We start from the raw sequence: 21947 nt of genomic DNA, 5'->3' as shown, positions 1-21947 counted from the left end.
CTCAGGCCACCCCATCTCCAGCATCACTTTCCTATGGGGACTTTTCTGTGCAGTTGGTTTCTTAATTCTCTGGCTGTGCTCATTTTGTGTACAAAAATAAAATAAAAAAATCTGGTTGATTTCAGAAGGAATAATTTGCTTGGAGCAAGCCGTGCCGTATGGTGTTTATCTTATCTGCAGCATAGTTCAGAGACGAGAATGCAACCTATATAGCAGATTAACTTCAGGTTCTTTTGCCAAACACTAGGGGCTTGATCCAGCTGCTGATAAATTACAGAGCAATCCTAAATATAGGAATGCATCGTAAATTGCGCCCATTCCATAATCCACTCAGGGCTAGGCTGGCAGATGGGAAACACCCCCCATTTTATCAGTGCAAGTTCCACATGTTGCCATAACCAAGCTGAATGGAGTTAGGATCCGCTGTACGTCCCCCTGCCTGGTCCTTCTCCTGCCACTCTGCTGGAACGCCCATTTTTCAGGGCTTAACAGCAGCTGAGCTGCAATGAAGGGCATTAAATCTGGCTTATATGCAGCTGTAGGGATGCAGGTGGCGTTGTGGTCTAAACCACTGAGCCTCTTAGGCTTGCCGATCAGAAGGTTGGTGGTTCGAATCTGCACAACAGGGTGAGCTCCCATTGCTCTGTCCCAGCTCCTGCCTACCTAGCAGTTCAAAAGCACACCAGTGCAAGTAGATAAATAGGTACCGCTGTGGCAGGAAAGTAAATGGCGTTTCCGGCACTCTGGTTTCTGTCACGATGTTCCATTGCGCCAGAAGTGGATTAGTCCTGCTGGCCACATGACCCGGAAAGCTGTCTGTGGATAAACGCTGGCTCCCTCAGCCTGAAAGCAAGATGAGTGCCGCAACCCCATAGTTGCCTTCGACTGGACTTAACTGTCCAGGGTTCCTTTACCTTTTACCTTTATATACAGATGTGGGGGTTATACCTATTAGGTCCATAAATTACCATATATATTCAACACAAAAAAAAACAGCGACAATTTGTTGTTGACAAAGGACAGCTGGACATATAAAGGGCCCCATTACCTTCAGTAGCTTAGGGCCTCATCAAACCTAAATCTGGCCCTGGTAAGAGGATTCTCCTTGGAGGCTCCTATAATTCAAGCACTGGAAGTAAGGTGAGGGATGAGGGAAGATTCCGTTCCCCTCACCTGCAAATTCCTTTCTGAGATATAAAGTGGACACCTTGCTCCTGCTTTATGCATGAACTGGGTGGATGCATGAGTGCATTGCATAGCTGCTGCCATCACTTCTATTGTGACCCTCAATCTTTGGTTTACAATGGAACTATGGTTTGGGTTATAGGGACGTGGGTGGTGCTGTGGGTTAAACCACAGAGCCTAGGGCTTGCTGATCAGAAGGTCGACGGTTCGAATCCCTGTGATGGGGTGAGCTCCCGTTGCTCAGTCCCTGCTCCTGCCCACCTAGCAGTTCCAAAGTACGTCAAAGTGCAAGTAGATAAATAGGTACCACTCTGGCGGGAAGGTAAATGGTGTTTCCGTGCGCTGCTCTGGTTTCGCCAGAAGCGGCTGGCCACATGACCTGGAAGCTGTACACCGGCTCCCTTGGCCAATAAAGCGAGATGAGCGCCGCAACCCCAGAATCGGTCACGACTGGACCTAATGGTCAGGGGTCCCTTTACCTTTATGGTTTGGGTTAACCATGGCTGCTTAAGCATGCATTAAATATCGAACCATGTTTTGCACCAGGAAAGGGGAGGGAAATGGCAGGGCGGGGAGAGAAAGGGTAAGGGGCAAGAGAGGACATTTCCAAAAATGGATCTCATTTGTAAAAATCTTTAAGCCATCTTCAAATTTATTTATTTTTCACCAAATTTAGTACAGAGAAAAGGAAGCCAGTGAGTCTAGATGCCCTTTATAGTGTATGCATTTCAATGAGTACAGTGGTACCTTGGGTTAAGAACTTAATTCATTCTGGAGGTCTGTTCTTAACCTGAAACTGTTCTTAACCTGAGGTACCACTTTAGCTAATGGGGCCTCCCGCTGCTGCACCGCCGCTGCCGCACGATTTCTGTTCTCACCCTGAAGCAAAGTTCTTAACCCAAGGTACTTTTTCTGGGTTAGCGGAGTCTGTAACCTAAAGCGTATGTAACCTGAAGTGTCTGTAACCCGAGGTACCACTGTACTGGTTTCTGGTGGGATGGGGGGTGGGGGAATAGGACATGTCATTTTAAGGGGTGAAACGTAATTTTTGCAAATTTCTTCAGTGAGAGGTCTCAAAAATACGTGTTTGGGTGTGAGCAATTCAAATTTGCTATTATTTTTGTGATTGGACAACAATTAGCTTCCTAAGTCTATGTGTGACGAAAGAAGCACATAAACTGCTTGTGAAAAACCAAAGAATTTTAATTTTACCTTCTGAAAATGTCAGGTAATTCTAAATGGTAATCAAAATAATTAAAAATATTATTACTATAACTGCAAGTACTTCGAAATCCTTTTTAATAATTTCTGTTCAATTTTGCCAAGCAAAACTCAATTACATGAATTAAACCAAAATATCTTTTGAATTCCCAAGACATGTTACGACTTTTTGGCACCCCTCATTTTTGGAATTTGAACATTCTGTAGGAGGACAGGCAGGAAAGACCTAGTTTGGGCTTCCTGGAGGCATCTGCCTGCCACTGTGGGAAACCAAGATACTTGATTAAGTGGCCACTGGTCTGATTCAACAGGAGTTTTCTTACATTTTTATCTCAGCCTCGATGATAAAATGGGAAGGGGACAAATTTAATCGACAGATTTAAAATTTGCCATGCTGTCTTTAAGCAAAATCCACACAACTAAATTGGTGTGATATTAATGAACCTGTTCTGCTTTCAATAAATGATGAAGAGGCCACAAGAGCTTCAGGGCATGCTGGCTGATTGCAATACAAGCCACATTTATGGTTCTGTTGGGAGGTGCTGAAATGGATAGAGCTGTTGCTGGAGATGGGTTAGAAATCAGCTCACATTTAAAGGTGAACCTGGCTAATAAGCACTTTCTGAAATAACACACGAACTGAAAAAACAGCCACAGTTCGAAATCTGCAGTTCTTCAGATTTAGTAATGCAGCTCACTAATACGGTAACGTGTTTCAAAAATGCATATGATAAAGTATGCCTACATTGGTGAAAATAACAAACAAAGATGCATTGTATTATGGGAAAGTGCATACAAAAATACGTATATTAGGAGAAGCATGCTAAAATCATGATGAATTTTCATGAGCATTTTAAATATATACAAATATTTATGTAGAAGAAATGAAAATTGAACTCGACGTGGGTGGTGCTATGTCTAAACCACTGAGCCTCTTGGGCTTGCTGATCAGAAGGTCGGCAATTTGAATCCACATGATGGGGTGAGCTCCTGTTGCTCAGTCCCAGCTCCTGCCAACCTAGCAGTTCGAAAGCATGCCCCCCAAAAGTGCAAGTAGATAAATAGGTACTGCTCTGGCGGGAAGGTAAACGGCGTTTCCGTGCAGTGCTCTGGTTTCACCAGAAGCAGCTTAGTCATGCTGGCCACATGACCCAGAAAAACTGTCTGCGGACAAACGCCGGCTCCCTCGGCCTGTAAAGCGAGATGAGCGCCTCAACCCTAGAGTCATCTGCGACTGGACTTAACTCTCAAGGGTCCTTTTGTTGTTGTTGTTTAGTCGTTTAGTCGTGTCTGACTCTTCGTGACCCCATGGACCAGAGCACGCCAGGCACTCCTATTTTCCACTACCTCCCGCAGTTTGGTCAGACTCATGTTTGTAGCTTCGAGAACACTGTCCAACCATCTCGTCCTCTGTCGTCCCCTTCTCCTTGTGCCCTCCATCTTTCCCAGCATCAGGGTCTTTTCCAGGGAGTCTTCTCTTCTCATGAGGTGGCCAAAGTATTGGAGCCTCAGCTTCACGATCTGTCCTTCCATTCAGGGCTGATTTCCTTAAGAATGGATAGGTTTGTTCTTCTTGCAGTCCATGGGACTCTCAAGAGTCTCCTCCAGCACCATAATTCAAAAGCATCAATTCTTCGGCTATCAGCCTTCTTGATGGTCCAGCTCTCACTTCCATACATCACTACTGGGAAAACCATGACTTTAACTACACGGACCTTTGTTGGTAAGGTGATGTCTCTGCTTTTAATGATCCTGTCTAGGTTTGCCATCGCCTTTCTCCCAAGGAGAAGGCGTCTTTTAATTTCGTGACTGCTGTCACCATCTGCAGTGATCATGGAGCCCGAGAAAATAAAATCTCTCACTGCCTCCATTTCTTCCCCTTCTATTTGCCAGGAGGTGATGGGACCAGTGGCCATGATTTTAGTTTTTTTGATGTTGAGCTTCAGACCATATTTTCCTTTACCCTTACCTTTACCTTATGGAAAATTGAAAACAGAACATTGAGAAATAGAGACAAATCAAACTGAGACATTTGCCCATCACTAGCTATAGTTTAACCAAACAATGGTTAAATTGCTAGTTTAGAAGATGATGATGATTTTTATTTATACCCCACCCTCCCCAGACAAAACCGGGCTCAGGGCGGCTAACATCAAATATATAACACATCACCATAAAATCAAGCAATCAATTAAAATACATCTTAAAATCCAGTCAGAATCAAAGTGAAATCCAATCAGATGGCAACCCGCAAAGCAGGAATGAGGACCTTAAATGCCCACCAGGCCTAACTGAACTTATATGAGCCTGTGAGAAAGGTTGGGGGGCCACTTTCATGCAAGTTCTTATAAGGATGCCGAAGCAAATGCATAAACGCTGCTGAGCATGGCACATGTTTACATGGATCGGCTCGTGCCACATGCACAACACACCAGCTGGGATGTGTGCCGATGCTTCTGCTCTGTAATACAGGCTGTTCTTGGGTGCGCACTCTTTCAAAATCTGTTGTCCACAACAGTGTAATCCTGTGTACACAGCACTCCCCTTTATCTAAACCTCTGATTATCTTAATCTTTTGGATGCCGTCCCAACCATTTGACTAAATGAGGGCACATTTTTATTAGATATTTACAAGAATCAAAGCACAGTATTCAGGCCTCAGGAATTTTTGGACTCTTTACCATCATCTCCCCCTTTCCCCCTCCACTGCAAAGGCAGAGTGAGTCATAATAAGCTTGAGATATCTGCTGTACAATCATCAAAAGTACATAAAAAATATGAGTGGATTGGAAAAAGTGAATATGGAACAGTTGTTTACCCTTTCATGTGATATGGGGACCGGGCAGGAGGGGTGATGACATGAACTTGTGGCAGGTTTTAAAAGCAATGTGCTCCACACCCCCGCTATGAATAGCATATATTTGACATGCCGGATGCATTCAAAATTAGTTCAAAAAGGGCCTAGATGAAATTACTGACAATTAATTTAAGGTGTTTCTCCAGCATGCTCAATGCTGCCCACTCCATTGCACTTGAAAGTGTAAGGAAATGTGACTTTGGAGACTTTCAACCAAGTAGAGGATGTTTCGTTAATTAAACAACTGCTTGTGTTGCTAATTTAATCATTGGATTGCCAAATGGCTGCCGTAGATCCTATATGCGAAATACTGGAAGAACTAGAAGGTTACTTAAATACTTTAGCAAAATATTCCACTCATTGGCACAAATAATACTCTCGTTGACATTCTCTTTCGGTTTTCTTATGATAAGGCATGAAAAATAGCCCTCCAAATGACTTCACTTACAGCTCCACCAAATTGTAAATGTGTTGTTGCCTATTAAAATCAGCTCCTACCAATTAATCAAGCAAACTTTAGTTGATTGATCCACTGATTAAATTAATCTAAGCTTGTGGCATGAGTTACGTTGTATTATTTAGTTATTTGAAAAACCCTGGAATCCATACAGCATAGCTCAGCCCATTGCCAATCTAGCTTTGGATTTTTTGCTGTCTCCATAGCATTAATCATGAACCAGCAATTGCACTTGGTGCAGTATAGGCTCCGTTACATCAGGGTGCAGCCTATTAGTCTTTTGCTCACTGGCATGCAGTTGGAAGTTCAACCATCCACTCAAAAGCATCTGGGCATGCAGCTTTAGATAAGTTTGCTGCTGATCAATTGCCAAAGCTTAGGATGTTGCTTAAACTTTTAAAAGGCTGGTGTGGCTTATCAGGTCTTGACATTTTTTGGATAGCTCTGGGGAGATGAGCCTAGAAATTACCCTGATTTAGAGCGATGCTACAGTGTTAACCGTTTGTATCCAATCATCTATACTCTGGAGATACCCTTGTCAAAGTTGCAGGTCAAATCAGTGTGGCTTTAATGATATTTCCATGTATCTGGGCAGCACCGAGCTGCAGTGGTGGGCTCTCAAATTTCAGCGGCGCCCCATGCGACGATAAAATTCAGTGACCCCCTGCCTCTCACACTCTGTTTTGTGACCCCTGTGGCATGGCGCCCAGTGCCAACGCAACAGTCATGCTACCCGAAAACCGCATCTTTGGGGGATAAGAGTTGCCATGGAGGACAACTTGGAAACGTTCGCTAACTAACCTCTGCGTGTTACTGGAGAGCATTACTGTTGCAAAGAGAAGTGCAAAAAACAGTTGCAAAAGTGGTGATGTTTGCAGAAGCTGGTTGTTTGACTGTCAAGGCATGGGCTATTTCAGCAGGCACCCTCAGTGCTCTTTGACATGCTGGAGTGCAGGCGATGACAGCTTCAGGCTGCAATCCCAAGCACACTTACTAGCAAATAAGACCCATTGAATTCAGCAGGACTTTCCTCCAAGTAAACATCTTAAGAATTGTGCTAGGAAGCGTTCCTGCTTTTTAAACAGCTTCGCTTTATTGGGCACGCAGTACGATGGCATTTGCATTTGTGCAGGAAAGAGGATGCTGCCATCCTTTTCGAATATTCGTTGTCCACAGCGCTGCTCCTGGTGCAGTCAGCTCTTTACGCAATCACATAATGCACAAGTCATCTTCACCATTCATGTCAGAAGAGGGTCCACGGAGCTCTCCTCTCCATTGATGTGAGGGGGGATCTCATTGTGGGCAGGAAGACCCATGTGTAAATGGGCACAAATGAAAAATGGCTGAAATCAGAGTAGGGGGTGTGACTTCAGTTCTGGTCTTAGCTGCAAGAGCTTAAATGCTGATTGAAACTTGATGCCTCACATGCCAAAGGTCATTAGTGGTGCTCCATGTGGCTTCAGTTGTGTTTAAATTACAGTTCATGTGTGCAGCACTTACCCTCCAACACCCCTCTGATGAAAATCGGGACGTGTATCTTTTGGTGCCTTGGTCTCGCGGCCGCCCGCTGAGTTGCGCAAGACAGTGGCCCCACTGCAAGCACCGGCTCCTCCTCCTCCATGCTGGCACTGGAGTGTGGGGGGGGCAGGACATTCCAGGATCACATCAGAAGCCGGTATGGGTTCTGTGTAATTCCAGGAATGTCCTGTGAAAATCGGGACACAAATCAGCGCAAGTGAAATCCAAAGTGAGATCCGAAAGCCTGGTGCAGGAAGAAACCAGCCGAGCCCAGGGTGCTGGCTGCTTAAATGAGCAAGGGTTGGATCCAAGGGGTGGGTCCACAATTGGCTCCGCCCCCCCCCCCCCCGCACAGCCCAAGTCCCAGCCTGCACCCGCATTTGCCAAAGCCCCCTGCGCCCATCAGGAAGGGCCCAGCCAGGTTGAATTCCTCCGTCGGGGCCCCAATGAAGCCTTCTCCGTCCTGCAATGCCGCCACACGTGAAAGGGTGAGCGGGCTTATGCAGGTAGGGGCACGCTCTGTTCTACACTTGCGTCCCCCAGTTTCAGCAATCCATGTGCAGGACTACTGATGGCAGTCTCCATAGCTGGCAAGAACTTTGCAGAGCTCCCACACCCACCAAGGGAAATGCTGAATTCAGCACTGAATGCTGTTAATTGGGACTCAGGGCTCCTTCTCCCCGAGGCAGTAAACCCGGATCTGGCCTGTACCACTTCAGAGTATTGTTGGAGGCTTACTCTGTCATGTGGCAGAATGTTCCTTGATGGAAAAAAAGAGATCACCCTGCAGGGAACTCCCATGTCAGGAAGGAGGCCAGACTAGAACCCTATACTCCCTGGCATCTAGTTTTCTGTGAATGTTTATTTTAGTTCTTTGGCAGGGGGTGGATGGGAGGAACATTCAGTTCTATAAATTTCCATCTGAAGAGGTACAGACCAGACACAGGTGAGGGCGAGGTATGCGTACCTTATGCGCTGACTTGCATTTTGTGGGCATAATCCCGAGGAAACTAGGTGTGGCAGCAAACCTGTGAAAGAAATGAGACCTGGTTCTTCCATGAGATGTGTTCAGCACAGCTCTGAACTGGGCTTTATCTATCCCTAGAAGCACTTGCCTCAGTACGCTTAAAAAAGGTTAACGTCATTTTGCTCTTTAATCCATCAGGGATTTTCCTTGCTCACATTTAAAATGTTAACACTATTCAACCATTCCACCCTGCACGCGCACACGCACACACACACACACACACACACACACACTTCTTTCTTTTTCTTATTTGGCTGCCTTGGTGCTTTCTAACAGGAAAAATGTCACATTTCCAAACAGGTTGATTTCATTAAATAAAAGGAAATGTCTCTACAATGGAGAGCTCCCCCTCTCCTATACCTAACTATGTGAACAAATGTGTTGATAAATAAACCAGCCCGCAGCTCAGTCTTGCTTGTTTACAGAAAGGAAATGAAGCTCCACTCCCTCATTAGTGCTGATGCCCACCTCTTTTTACCTAACTGCTATTTTTAGCGCTCAAGAGACTGAAAAATTTCCATTGAAGATCTGCTCTTCTCATTTCCTGGGTAGAGAAAACAGGAAGGCTTTTTTAATTTTTTAATTTCTTTTTTTTTTTTTAAGTGTCAGCCTTTGGGTCGTGTGAAACTAGATCAATTTCACCTCCCGCTGGCTGCTCCCTTACATTGCAACACTCCAGAAGGGCAGCTGATCTGGGAAGGGCAGCTGATCTGGGAAGTGCTTTCAGGCTTCATTATTTACAAAAAACCAAGCAGCTCCCGAAAGTCCAAATATAAAAAAAAACGTACTGCCTGATTCCATGCATGTGCATTGAACTGCACTCCAAAGGTTTGGAGCACATTCGCAGCACAATTTTATGTTGTAGGACGTTTTATCAGGAGCAAGAGTGTATAAGACTGCAACAATCTTAGACACATATCTTATGTTCGTAAGATAAAATCTCACAGTGTCTTGGACTTCACGGATCTTTTCACTGTAATTTTTGCAATCCTGTGGTTGTAGTTGAGGAATCTAACGTGATATCCTGTGGAATATCCCAGCCCCCTCTCGCTGCCCCCCAAGAAAGATTAAAACAAAACAAAACAAAACATGATAATCATTTAACTAACAATTTCAAAATTCAAAAGCCAATGTTTGTACTAAAATTGTAATAAAATCACTATAAATTGGCATGTTAGTCAAGAACATTGGACAATTGTTAATCAATATAATTCTGAGAGTTCATTAAGTTTTTCCGCATGGAACCTGGCCAGTTGCATCATGCTGCACATTTCAGTAAAAGGTAATAGGTAAAGGAGCCCTGGACGGTTAAGTCCAGTCATAGGCGACTATGAGGTTGCGGCGCTTATCTCGCTTTCAGGCCAAGGGAGCTGGCATTTGTCCACAGACAGCTTTGTGAGTCATGTGGCCAGCATGACTAAACCACTTCTGGCACAACGGAACACCTTGATGGAAGCCAGAGTGCACGGAAATGCCATTTACCTTCCCACCACAGTGGTACCTATTTATCTACTTGCACTGGCATGCTTTCAAACTGATAGGTTGGCAGAAGCTGGGACAGAACAACGGGAGCTCACTCCGTCACAGGGATTCGAACTGCCGACCTTCTGATCGGCAAGCCCAAGAGGCTCAGTGGTTTAGACAATAGCACCACCCGTGCTATGTTTAAGCTACGTTTAAGTACCTGAGCCCGAACAGCAGTCAGCCAATCTTGTATAGATGCCCAGACGTAGTACTTCAGGATTGCCCAAAAGGAAGGGAAATGGAGACCCTGGGTAATAGTGGAACAGCAGAATTGTTTTTTTAAAAGGAACTGCATTATCTGAAAGATTGCCTCTTCAGACATACTTTCCCATGGTCGCTGAGATCCAGAGAGGATGCTGTCCTAGCCATGTTATCCATTCATGGTGTTTAAGGATTTAGGAGCAGTCACTCTTGAACCTGCCTTGGGACCTTTTTGATTCTAGCATTACTGTGCTCTTCTGATACTGGACATTCTTTGTTTAGGCTGGCTTTAAGTGGTCATTGATTTGGGGTTAACAAAGAGTCAGACACGACTAAATGACTAAACAACAACAACAAAAATATGTGATGCTAAACACATCTTTAAATACCGTGTTTGGGATGCCAACATTCTTTGAAAAGAATTAGCAACAGGTGTTCTGGATCAGGGCCACACACGGGATGAGGATCAACCCTTTCCTTCTATCTTTTACCCCGAAAATCCTTTCCCTAGAGCTGCCATTTTTAAAATCTTTTGTTTTTAGTTGGATATGTACTTGCTTTGATATTTTTTGGTTTGTTCTGTCATTTTGACCTTGATGAGGGGTTATTCCTGCGAGCTTTATAGAGCATGTGCGTAAGCACATGGAGGCATGGAGAATACATACTGGCTGACAAAACCAACAGGGGCTTGGGTACATTTCCCATTCATTATGAGAAATCATCATAATATGCCCCAAAATGTGAATTAATGAGAGATGCTTTTGTACATTGCCTGGGCAATATGTATAATTACCCACGTGAACAATACATAGTCAATCAATTACTGTTTGCATTAGCCGATAGTGGTTACTTGTGCATATTCACTAACTTCACCTGGATACCAGCTAAACAATGCCCAGCTAAACGTGCAAAATCCCCTGTTTGTGTTCTCAGTTTGTGGAAATAAATGTTTTGGAACAGGAAGCCTGCTTTAATTCTCCTCTTTGAAATGAAACGGCTAGTGCCAGGTTTGACAGTGGAACTCTGTAAACACCAGTTGAGATGGATTTTTTAAATATTGAAATTGTGGATAGTATTTTTATACCTTTGGCCTCTTTTTATGTGTGGGACAGACATGAAGTCATGAGGTTGTGAAATTTTAGAAAAAGCACATATTTCAATCATTGTCTCAGAATCCTGTTATCCAGAAAATATGTTAGTTCTCATCTTCTTCTTGCAAAAAGGTTTTTTTTAAAGTTCTTAAGGCTGCAAAGAGAGGCTCACCATTCTGTGAGTGGTATCTAGTGGAATTTCTCAAGCCAGAAATGAGCCCTGCACAATTTGCAGTGAGGATACACAGACTTCACTGCTAGGTAGAACTCCTCTATATGCAGCTGTCAATTTTGCCTGTTTTTAGCTCAGAGTTTAGGTTAGAAAACAGGAGGTAAAAATGAGAAGCCATAGCATTATGCTGCAAATAGTTTTAGATGCATTATTACATTGCATTGCCATTTTGTATCCTTCCCTCCCTCCAAAGAGCTCAGAATAATATATGGCAAGGGTCTGATGCCCATTGTAGGATTGGGGGCAGAGCAAAAGGTGGGTGATGCTAAAGAGGTATTCTAGCTAGGCAAAAGCAGCCAAGAAGGACACAGAGCAAGGCTAATGAGAGTTTGGCCACACCCACACACACCCACACCACATTTTCCAGTTCATTAGTTTATTGTTCTAGCCAAAGGCCATGACAAATTTGTATTAAGCAATATTATTAATAAAGTAATACAAAACATACATCCGTAATATAAAAATCTGCAAAGATTTAGCCATGTTTATTAGCATTAAAGCACAGTTTCCCTTGTGCATCTCTTGACAGCTCTAATTCGAGTATTATTTTGCCCTTTTAAAATCCAAATCACCAACATCCATGATGTAAGAGAGAGAAGTTACCAGATGCAGCAACTAACTCAAATCCAGCTTGATTTCAGATTAAACCTCTGAATCACCACAACAATTTATAGCGATTTTATCTAACACATTTTTTGTGTGGGGTGGTTTTCTTTAAGCCAGTACATAGAGGCCTACTCTCTGTGTTACAAAGCTATTATTGCCGCTCAAAAGAAACCAAACCACTTCTGCCTGCATTTACACACACATTTACATTTTATCTTCACAACAACCCTGAGATGGTAGATTAGGCTGAGAAATAGTGACTGTTCACGACTCTGTGATGATTCGAACTCAGGTCTTTAATCACTCATCCATGCTGGGTCTCTGCATTGCTTTTGATGGCAAATCACACTAGTGACTTCATTTACTGTTCCCTTTAATTGTAACACCTTTTCCCCCCTGCTTCCTCTTTTCCTTCACAGTTAACGAAATTATCAGGAAAGAGTTTTCTGGACTCCCTGCCAGAAGTCAAACATAGAAGAAGAGATTTGCGCGACAACTTTTACTGAATGCTTCCGTACCTGACCTCTTAGATTCCTCTCCTGCCCCGTCAGCCTCCTGCTTCCTTAACTGATCATCTCAAGGCACCGGTTCAACACCAGGAACAATGCACTGGCTTCAAACTGACAGCTTTGACTAAGCAGCTCGGCACCTCTCACTGTAAACATCAAAAAGAACACTCTTCCTTTTGTCCAAAGATCATGTCGTTCTCATGTAGCAATGCATGTGCCTGACACAACCTATTAATATGACAACACACAGAGGAAAGAGAACTTCAGCAGCAACGAAAAGAGAACATCAATCTAGAAGCCTGTGTTGAAGCAAAGTAGAATTCTATGTGTGCTGTGAACAACAGATGAATTGCAAAGTCGCCTGCTCAGCAAAATACAGATTGTGATGTTTCTAGAAAATTATCAGATTTGGGGAGGGAGGCAATTAATGGCCAGAACTAATTATGAGATAACGCATAGGCAGTGTGAGGCAGAAAAACATAAGGGAACAGATCTCTGCTTGCATCATGTATTTTTGTTCTTTTTTCAAACCGAGGCATCACTCTGCACGGTATCGTAGGAGCTTCGGTGTAATTCAGGAGGGCTGCTGTAATGGAAAGGGGGAAGAAAACCATGCAGTGTGGGCATAATGCTTTGTGATGCTGTAAAGCAGTTCTCTAGATTGTGGCTTTACCACATTGTTGCTCAGATCATGGGATGCACTGAAGCCACATTTTCACTGCTTTGGACTAGAAAAGAGACGAACTCAAGGCATAGTACAGCCAAAAATTCAGTTGTGGGGTTTTTTTGTGTTTTTTGGTAAGGCCTGCAGATTTCACAGAAGAGTTTTCAGCATCTGCTGAAAACTCATTTTTGAAATCGGTGGAAATTACAGTGGTTAACTTTGGCTTGGTGGTGCTTCCAGTTTCCTATTAATTTATCAGGTGCTGCATTTGACTATATGGATGGCCCTGCAAAATTGAAACAGGGGTTGTTGTTTTTAGGTTCCCTACAAAGAGCAGAATGTTTTTAAAGTCATCTCAACTTAAACTGGAAAGTGCTATTATGTTTTGTTTCTCGGGCTTTTCAAGTTCATCAGATCTCAAGCTTTCTCATAAGAATCATAAGAGCAGGCAACCCTAAAAGATCTTACACTTTCAAGTTTTTATTTACAGAAAACATATGATACTGAATAATTGAGGCTGCCATCTTGGGAGTTACCTGGGAGTAAGCCCCATTGCATTCAATTGGGACTTACTTCTGAGTAGCTACATATAGTATTGTGCTGCCAATTATTGAAATCAAGTGCAGTTTCTTGGTGCTCATTGCGATAGTTCTCAAAACGCCCAGAAAACTCAGGGATCCTTCTTAACGATGTTGCAACAGAAGTGGTTTTCCCCTTAGTGAAGTATATTTAAATTTCCTAGCAAGAATGATTAACATGTTCTCAATGTGGAGATCTTGTTTTCTCTAACGGTTGTGTTGCAATGAGGAACAGCCTCTCTTCTTGGCCACCTTGCTGTATAGCAGAATTGGGGACTCAAGAGTCAGTCTACACATCTGGGTAGAGCACATGGTACAGATTCCTGAAACTGCACCATTTCAGACTGAAGATGGGGAAGCGGGAAGTTGTTGCATGTTGGCATGTTGCTCCAGAACATTTTCCTGCCTGTGGAAAAGTATCATGTCAGGGTCAGACAGCAGATACTTCTACCTGACATGCTAGCTTGTCACAAGTGTCTGTCTGTGTGTGTGTGTGTGTGTGTTGGCTTCAAACATGTAGTTCCCTATCTTCAATCCCGGGAGCTCTGTACCCAGATGTGTGGACTAACTCAAGCATAGTCTTTCAAATAGTATACTGAAACAGTTAGTACTCTTATTGCTAAAGTACTGGCTCACAGTTTGTGTCCCCTGCCCTGGCCCCACAACACATGTTGGGCAGAAGGGAAACAAGTCCTAAGGCCCGTGTCAACTGGGCACTCCAAAATAATTAGCAGCAGCAGGAAGAGTTCCTACAGACCCAGAGCTATAACAAGTCCTTCCCGTTGCACCATCTCTTTATTAATGATAGTGAATTTGTAGCAGTATTTGCTCCCTGCTCTCCATACTGTTGATCTGATTCCCTCTTGGGATGTCTGCACTACCAAGCAAAGAAAGTGGGACCAGTTCATCTGCCATGGGCGTCTTTAAAGTTTGTGCAATGTTGGCAAAGTGTGCTACATTCCAGGAGTTCTGTTGTGCTGGCACAGCTCCCTGACCAGATGACCAAGTCAAAAGTTACCAAGGCCACACAAAGTTAGATGAGAGTTTTGTATTCCATCCAATTTCTTTTTTAAAAACGAGGCCACAGAAACTCTTGTTGCATTTTTTTTCTGCCTTTGGGTGGACGTCACTGTTTCCATTAAGAGGGCATAAAGACATTAAAGCTGATCTTGTTTAGCAAGGCACATTGTAACACCGAAAGTAGCTAAGGGAAATTGTTCTAAACCAGGCTTCCTCAGCCTCGGCCCTCCAGATGTTTTGAGACTACAATTCCCATCATCCCTGACAACTGGTCCTGCTAGCTAGGGATCATGAGAGTTGTAGGCCAAAAACATCTGGAGGGCTGAGGTTGAGGGAGCCTGTTATAAAGAGTCTGTTATTTTGAGGAAGAAGGGAGAAAAAGGGCCTCCAAAGTAAACTACTTCACTTATTTCAAAACCCCACAATAACAACTCAGTGGGACCCAAATGCCTGTCAACTGTTTACATCCACTAAGCATAATGATATGATTAAAATGGGTTGTCATCAGTGCTAGTCCTACTCAGAGTAAGCCCATTAAAATTAATGGGCAGGACTAACTTAGTCCCATTCATTTCAGCAGGTCTGTTCTGAGTAGTTACAAGCTATGCAGCATATTGTGCCAGTAAAAGGAGAATCTCCAAGCTTGCAACCTGGCAGCTCCAACTGGAGGGCAGGGCAGATGTTTCTGGCATGTGAACTGGTTTTCAGTTTCACCTGACTATCTTTTAAAACCAGTCCTCAATCACAATTCATATTCATTTCAACAACGAATCCACAGATGCCTGTCAGGATATCTGGATTTCAGATCATACCTTGGGGTCATTCTCATGCCAAGTAAAGTACCAGACAAAACATCCAATTGTTTTGTCCATTCTTTGGTTGCTGTTATTTGTCCTAAAAAGAAGTGCCTTTTAAAATATAATGCTTACCTTGGCTCAGTACAGACAAGCCAATATAAAATGCATATTTTAAAAAATGTGGTGCAAATTGGGCAAGGCTTTAAATATCAAAACAGCAGTAAACGAAAACCAAACATGTGGCAGATTTATAGTGCTTTTGGACACTCTTATAAGCTAAGAGAACTATGTGGACTTGTGATGAGGCTTACGCAATAAAGGGACTAAAGTGCATTTTTTAAAATAGAAAGACTAGCAGTAAAGTGAAACAAACTAATTTCAACATAATTCCCATCACATATTACATAGGTGAACAGGACTTCTGGTGTGTGGATCACAGGCTCTGACAAGCTATTTGAATTAAAATTGCTCATTGAGAATGATGCCCTGAACTTGCATTTCTGTTCAAGAGCAGGGCAATGTAAGTTTGTGCAGGTGCTGAAGCTTACAGTATAGGCTATTTTGGAATGCTGTGCTGCATTCCTGCTTTTTCCCTTCCTCCCAACAAGACAGCAATACATCATGTTATCAATCACACTGTGGTACCTCTGATCAATCCTGAGGTGCATCTGCTTTCTTGCTAAATCAAGGACATCCTGTATGGTAATATCCATACAGGGATCAATCTAGGGTAGGTGACAGATACAGAGCTTTAACACACGCTGTGGCAACCATCAGGTTTCATCACAAGCTTTAAAAAGCACAGACACATGAATTATGCTCTCTTTTCTCCAAGTTCCATGGGGATGAACTCACAACAGATTATTTCAGAATGATCCATATGCTTCGTTCAGTTCTTCCTTGCAAGTTGCAATGAAATAAATGAGAGGTGTACTGCTAAATCCTCTAATATCCCCCTTACCTGCTGGGTTACAGTTTCATATATCTGTAGTATATAGACTACATTTTTTGTTATGGCTATATGAAGGCAAGCTATCCTACTGTATCAGCTTTTGAACATTTTTGCAAGCACCTGCTTGCTAATAATAGAGCCTTAACCAGGTATATATGTATTTCCGAAGCAAGGGAGGCCTTTTCAAAGCCGCTGTTTAGATCTCTCTTTCTAATAAAATAAGTGGATACATTAAGGTAGCATAAATAATCTTGAAAGCTTCCGTGTACTAAATTATTTCTTTTCCTTTTGCAATAGTTTTGCAGCATTATTGATTGCAATGTTGACGCAAGCTTTGGGGGCAGTGGAGTGTGTGTATGTTCAAAGTAACATCAGGTTCACCTGGGGCAAGTGAATTGCCTTGTGTGAGTAATTTGTTCTCAGTTTCTCTGGAAGACAGCCATAGTTGCATATGAGGAAATTCTCTCTTTCCTCAGTTATCTGAATGTTTCACTACGGTGCCTTCCTGCTATTGTATCAAAAGTCCTCCCAAGGCATTGTCTGTAGGCTGACAACTGTAATGCATTTTCCATCAATGTTATACTGTGCTAAAGTATAAGCAAAATATTGCGACTCCAAAGATCATCTCACTGTGTTTGGGTTGTGTTAGGTTTTTTTAAAAACTCACTTTCCTATCACATCTTTGCCTGCAAATTACAGGATGAGCTCCTGTAAACTTTTGCACCAAATTAGACAATACAGAGAAAATGAAGCCATCCATCTTAACATCTAAACAGTCGGCGGGTATTTACAGAGACGGCAGATGTTAGGAAGGGCCTTTTGTCATTGTTGAATGCCTTTTGGAAGTAAAGATTGCCAGAGGAGAAATTGCAGAGGAAGATAATTTGTCATTAAATGCTCACAATTTGGTTACAAATTATCTCCCTCTTTTTTTTATTTGTGTGTGGGGGCGGAGGCTTCTCTTCTATTTTTAATGTGTGAGAATGAACAAAATTTGAGATCACCTGAATTTTAGTGGCTTTGAGGTTAAAGTGTCTGCTGGATGTGATGACAGTGGTAGAAAGAATGTTGAATAGTTATGGTTTGCACTCAGTTAATACTGTCTGTGGGTACAATGCAGCCAAATTGAAGCACTTTTTCTCTCTCTTCTTTTTGCTAGATAGTAGATTCACGTAAGATGTACGTCATATAGACAACACAAACCCACTGATTTCAGAGAGAGAGAGAGAGAGTTAAGTGCATGCTTAACCTATCAGTCAAAATCATTGGGGCTTCATGCTTACACCTGCCTTGACTGTGTGTCTCATGTAAAGATGTGTCTTTTCCATCTTCTTGTTAAAATACAGCACGTTCTAAAATGTAGAATATTTTCAAAGATAGCACTAGGTTACTATATTAAAAACATGCTGCTTTTTGATGTTATATCTCAAAGTTCTTGAAATTAGATAGCACAATTATTATTTTTTGAAAATATATATATTTTGTACTATACGATCCTTTTAAAGAAGAAGAAAAATGTCTACTATGCTTCTTAACTGCCACAAATAATGCAACTCCTCCATGCTGGTATTTATAAATCTCCAGTTTGCATTCCTTCAGCTGCAGCTTTAAATAAGTGCTCTTACTCAAAAGCAAGCACGGTTGGTATTGTTGAATGCAGTTGGTGTGATGGGAGGGGTAGTCTGAAAAATTTGGAGGGCACCAGGTTGGGGGAGGCTGCCTCAGTGACTCTTTGGTGTGATGTGTAAGTCCGTGTATGTTTATGATCCTGCCATTTTGTATGGCTATTAACATTTTAAATACAACCTTGGGAACAATTTGTCCATTGAACGTTTCGGTTGAAAGTTTCCTCACATAAGTACTGCTGAATAAGAGATGCAAAGAACAGTTATCTGTTTCGTTGACAACTAAATAATGTCATAGCCAGTTTATAAGGTTTATTTATCCATTTCTACTTGCTTGTGCATAATGAATGTAACAATTAAATAACAGCATCTCTCGCATTTCCAGGGCATTGCACAAAGTCAAATGAATGTGCTGTAGCAATTGTACAATCTCATATAGGCCAAAGTGGATCGGGTATATTGTTGATATGGCAAATATGTCTGGCAAGGCTCTTTTGTGCAGTCTGCAAGAGACTGTGAGTCTTGATAATCTTAGCTTTTATTTGTAAATGTTAGTTTCTAGTCCTCACGCTTACAGAGATGAATGTCTATAAATCTAACAGCGAAAAGCTTAAATGATCAGAAAACAGGAAGAGAGCAACAGGATGCACAGATTCATTTGTTTTTAAAGTCTACATTTTCCACGAGTTTCAGAGTATTAACTCAGGTTCTTAACATGTGAGGATAAAGACTATCGGAAGAAATACATTGTAAAATAATAAGCACAGTGGGATGCAACCCACACTTAAGTTCTCCTGTTTTCAATTGAATTTAGGTATTTCAATCTCTGGGTTGTGCACATTATATGCAACAACAGTACTTGGCACCTTTAACGTTCCAGAAAAACAATATGCAAATTGTTTTCTGCAATTAACTAATGATATACTAATTAGCAGCGGCCTTCCAGTTCTTTTCCTGAAGTAGTTGGCCATCCCTCATACAATGTTGCTATCAAATGTTGGGAAGGAGTTTGGGTCCAAGCTACATCAGACTGAAGTCTATGGATATGGAATTTAACTGATTTTTTTTTATTATTTGCACTAATTTGTGTGTGTTCATCTCAGCTTGTCCCAAAACTGATCCAGCAAAGCTGGAAAACTTCAGTTAATTGCCGACCATCTCCTGCCATTTGGAAAATCAGGTGTAACTTCATTGAGCACCAAGATATAAAGTGCATCAGTCTTCCTTTCGTTCAGTAGTAAAATACAACACAGTTAATCTTACTTGTATGTATAAGGGATGTTCTCGGAAGCAGAAATGTTGAGACCGTCCTGTAATGGGGCACCAGCCTATTGACCATTATTGATTATGGAACCATCAGGTTGAGAGGCAACATACCAGTGAATGCCAGCTGCAGGGAGCAACAATGGGAGAGAGCTTTTGCCTTTGTGTCCTGGTCCTTGGCTTCCCAGGAACATCTGGTTGGCCACTGTGGGAAACAGGATGCTAGACTAGATAGCCCTTTGGTGGGATCCGGCAGGGCTTTTCCGAAGCGACACCAAAGATTTCAATTTCCCACATCTGTAAACCAAATGAAATAACTGTGCCGATCAGATTGTACATTTGGTTAAAAGACGGCTCTCTTCCATTTTTTTGCTGGTTGTCAACAACATTTGCACGCAAGAAACTGAAAAACTAAAATACATATTTAAGCAAAAAAAAACCTGGTGAAAACACTCTTAAGGTGCAATTCAGCATGGGCAAGAAAGACCCTTTCGTTCTCATGGAAATCAAGCATAACATGCATTTTGGGGTGTTTCCAGGTGCTCTAAAGAAAATATCCAGCCTATATTTGCAGCTAGCATTGTACATTATTTACTGCAAAACAAAAAGACACCTAAAGGGAAAGCAGCTTTTAAATTGCTCAGATATATATATAAATATATTTTAAACTAAAATTGCTTGTTCAAAATGTTTTAACTTTTTTACAACAACAACAACTGAGGTTGTATCTTGATATATCCCCCATGTAATGTTTTAATCTCCAATTTAATTGTGATTTTGCTTTTTGTAAAATATTTTTATACAGCTTGTATTATTATAGTATAGCAATAAATCAAAGGGCAACAACTACTGTATGTGTGTTCTTCTTATGCGCTCGTACTTTTTGTGTAATCAGAGGGGCGGCGTGAAGGGCTTATATGAGAAGCCTCAACAAGAATGCTGCAGCTGGGTTTTCCAAGGATTGAATTGCTGCTTACATGACCATCAGCCTGATCCAATTAAAGTGTTCTGGATAGAACTGATGTCGAAGACATCTAGAGGGCATCAGGTTGGCAAACGCAAGCCACACATGTCCTGTGAAGAAGGAGCCAATGGACATGTTTAGGACCTTCCCTAAAGGTAAAGGTAAAGGGACCCCTGACCATTAGGTCCAGTTGTGACCGACTCTCGGGTTGTGGCACTCATCTTGCTTTATTGGACGAGGGAGCCGGTGTACAGCTTCCAGGTCATGTGGCCAGCATGACTAAGCCGCTTCTGGCAAACCAGAGCAGCGCACAGAAATGCCGTTTACCTTCCCGCTGGAGCGGTACCTATTTATCTACTTGCACTGGTGTGCTTTTGAACTGTTGGCAGGAGCAGGGACCAAGCAACGGGAGCTCACCCCGTCGCGGGGATTCGAACCGCCAACCTTCTGATTGGCAAGTCCTAGGCTCTGTGGTTTAACCCACAGCGCCACCCACGTCCCTAGGACCTTCTCTAGTCAGCAGGTAATTTTGCAGAATGACAGTAGGGTATGAGAGGTGGTAGACCTAAACAACCAACCATACCTCCTAAAGTGAACTGTTGGCCAACAAACACTGCATTCTCTACTCTTTATTCTCTGCTTTCAGTTTGTGTTGTTGGCCCGCTGGGGGATCTGAGAGAGGTGGCAGTATGAGTGTCTTTTAGCCAAACCAATAAAAGATCCTTGTAACACTTGTTAGGCTAAGATGTTGATTATGACAAAAGCATTTGTGGGCTAGAGTCTATTTAAAATGTTATCCTCGGTTGGGAGATAATGCATGATGGATATAGAAGAAAGTGGGGGGAGCACTGGGTTTAAAATAGCAAACAAATGCAAAAACACATCTGTGTCCGTATGGACTGAAAATAAAAAGGAGAACCAGGGCAAAATCTTTCCCTGGTTGGAAACTATAGCTGTCAATCACATTTGGATATTAAAATGTAGAAAGGATAGTCAACTCTTTGGACCACCGAGGAGTACAGTGGTACCTCAGGTTACAGACTCTTCAGGTTACAGACTCTGCTAACCCAGAAATAGTACCGCGGGTTAAGAACTTTGCTTCAGGATGAGAACAGAAATCGTGCTCCAGCAGCAGCAGGAGGCCCCATTAGCTAAAGTGGTGCTTCAGGTTAAGAACAGTTTCAGGTTAAGAACAGACCTCCAGAAGAGTGTTGTTTGTGTTGTACTTTTGTATTGTTTTATTGTTGTTAGCCGCCCTGAGCCCAGCTTCGGCTGGGGAGGGCGGGATATAAATAAAATTTATTATTATTATTATTATTAACGAATTAAGTTCTCAACCCGAGGTACCACTGTACTTGGTCCAGCCTTGAAGTCCCTTTGCAGTCAGTCATAAGGGCTCCCAGGATCCACTTCCGTTGTCTGTTTGTTGATCCCCACATCACAGGAATTTGATTTATACACTGTAGAGCATTTTGAGGCATTATAATTAACTGTGGTTCCTGCATTGTAGGGGGTTGGACTAGATGACCCCTCAACCCCTTCCAACTCTGCCATTCCATGATGCTTATAACTGCCATACACAACCCTGGCAAACACTTTCCGTGTCTCCTCTACAGTGACTGAAGAGCTGAGCTTTAAATGAATGACATTCCTTAC

General features: G+C 42.5%; 1 protein-coding gene across 5 annotated transcripts in view; it reads left to right on the top strand.

Annotated features, from left to right (window-relative positions):
- Positions 1–20173, top strand: part of NFATC2 (nuclear factor of activated T cells 2) — a gene marked incomplete at its 3' end in the record, with an annotated part of 137225 nt that extends 117052 nt beyond the window's left edge. For all 5 annotated transcript variants that reach the window (XM_083618494.1, XM_083618495.1, XM_083618496.1 and 2 more), the window contains one exon: positions 12339–20173. In XM_083618494.1, coding sequence (XP_083474620.1) covers positions 12339–12394 — 56 coding nt within the window. The remainder of the gene's footprint in view (positions 1–12338) is intronic.
- Positions 20174–21947: the final 1774 nt, after the last annotated feature.

This window comes from Podarcis filfolensis (genome assembly GCF_964270895.1).
Source record: "Podarcis filfolensis genome assembly, chromosome: 6".
Classification (NCBI taxonomy): Eukaryota; Metazoa; Chordata; class Lepidosauria; order Squamata; family Lacertidae; genus Podarcis; species Podarcis filfolensis.
Note: the sequence above shows the minus strand (reverse complement) of the source record. Positions and strands in the feature narration are given on the sequence as shown.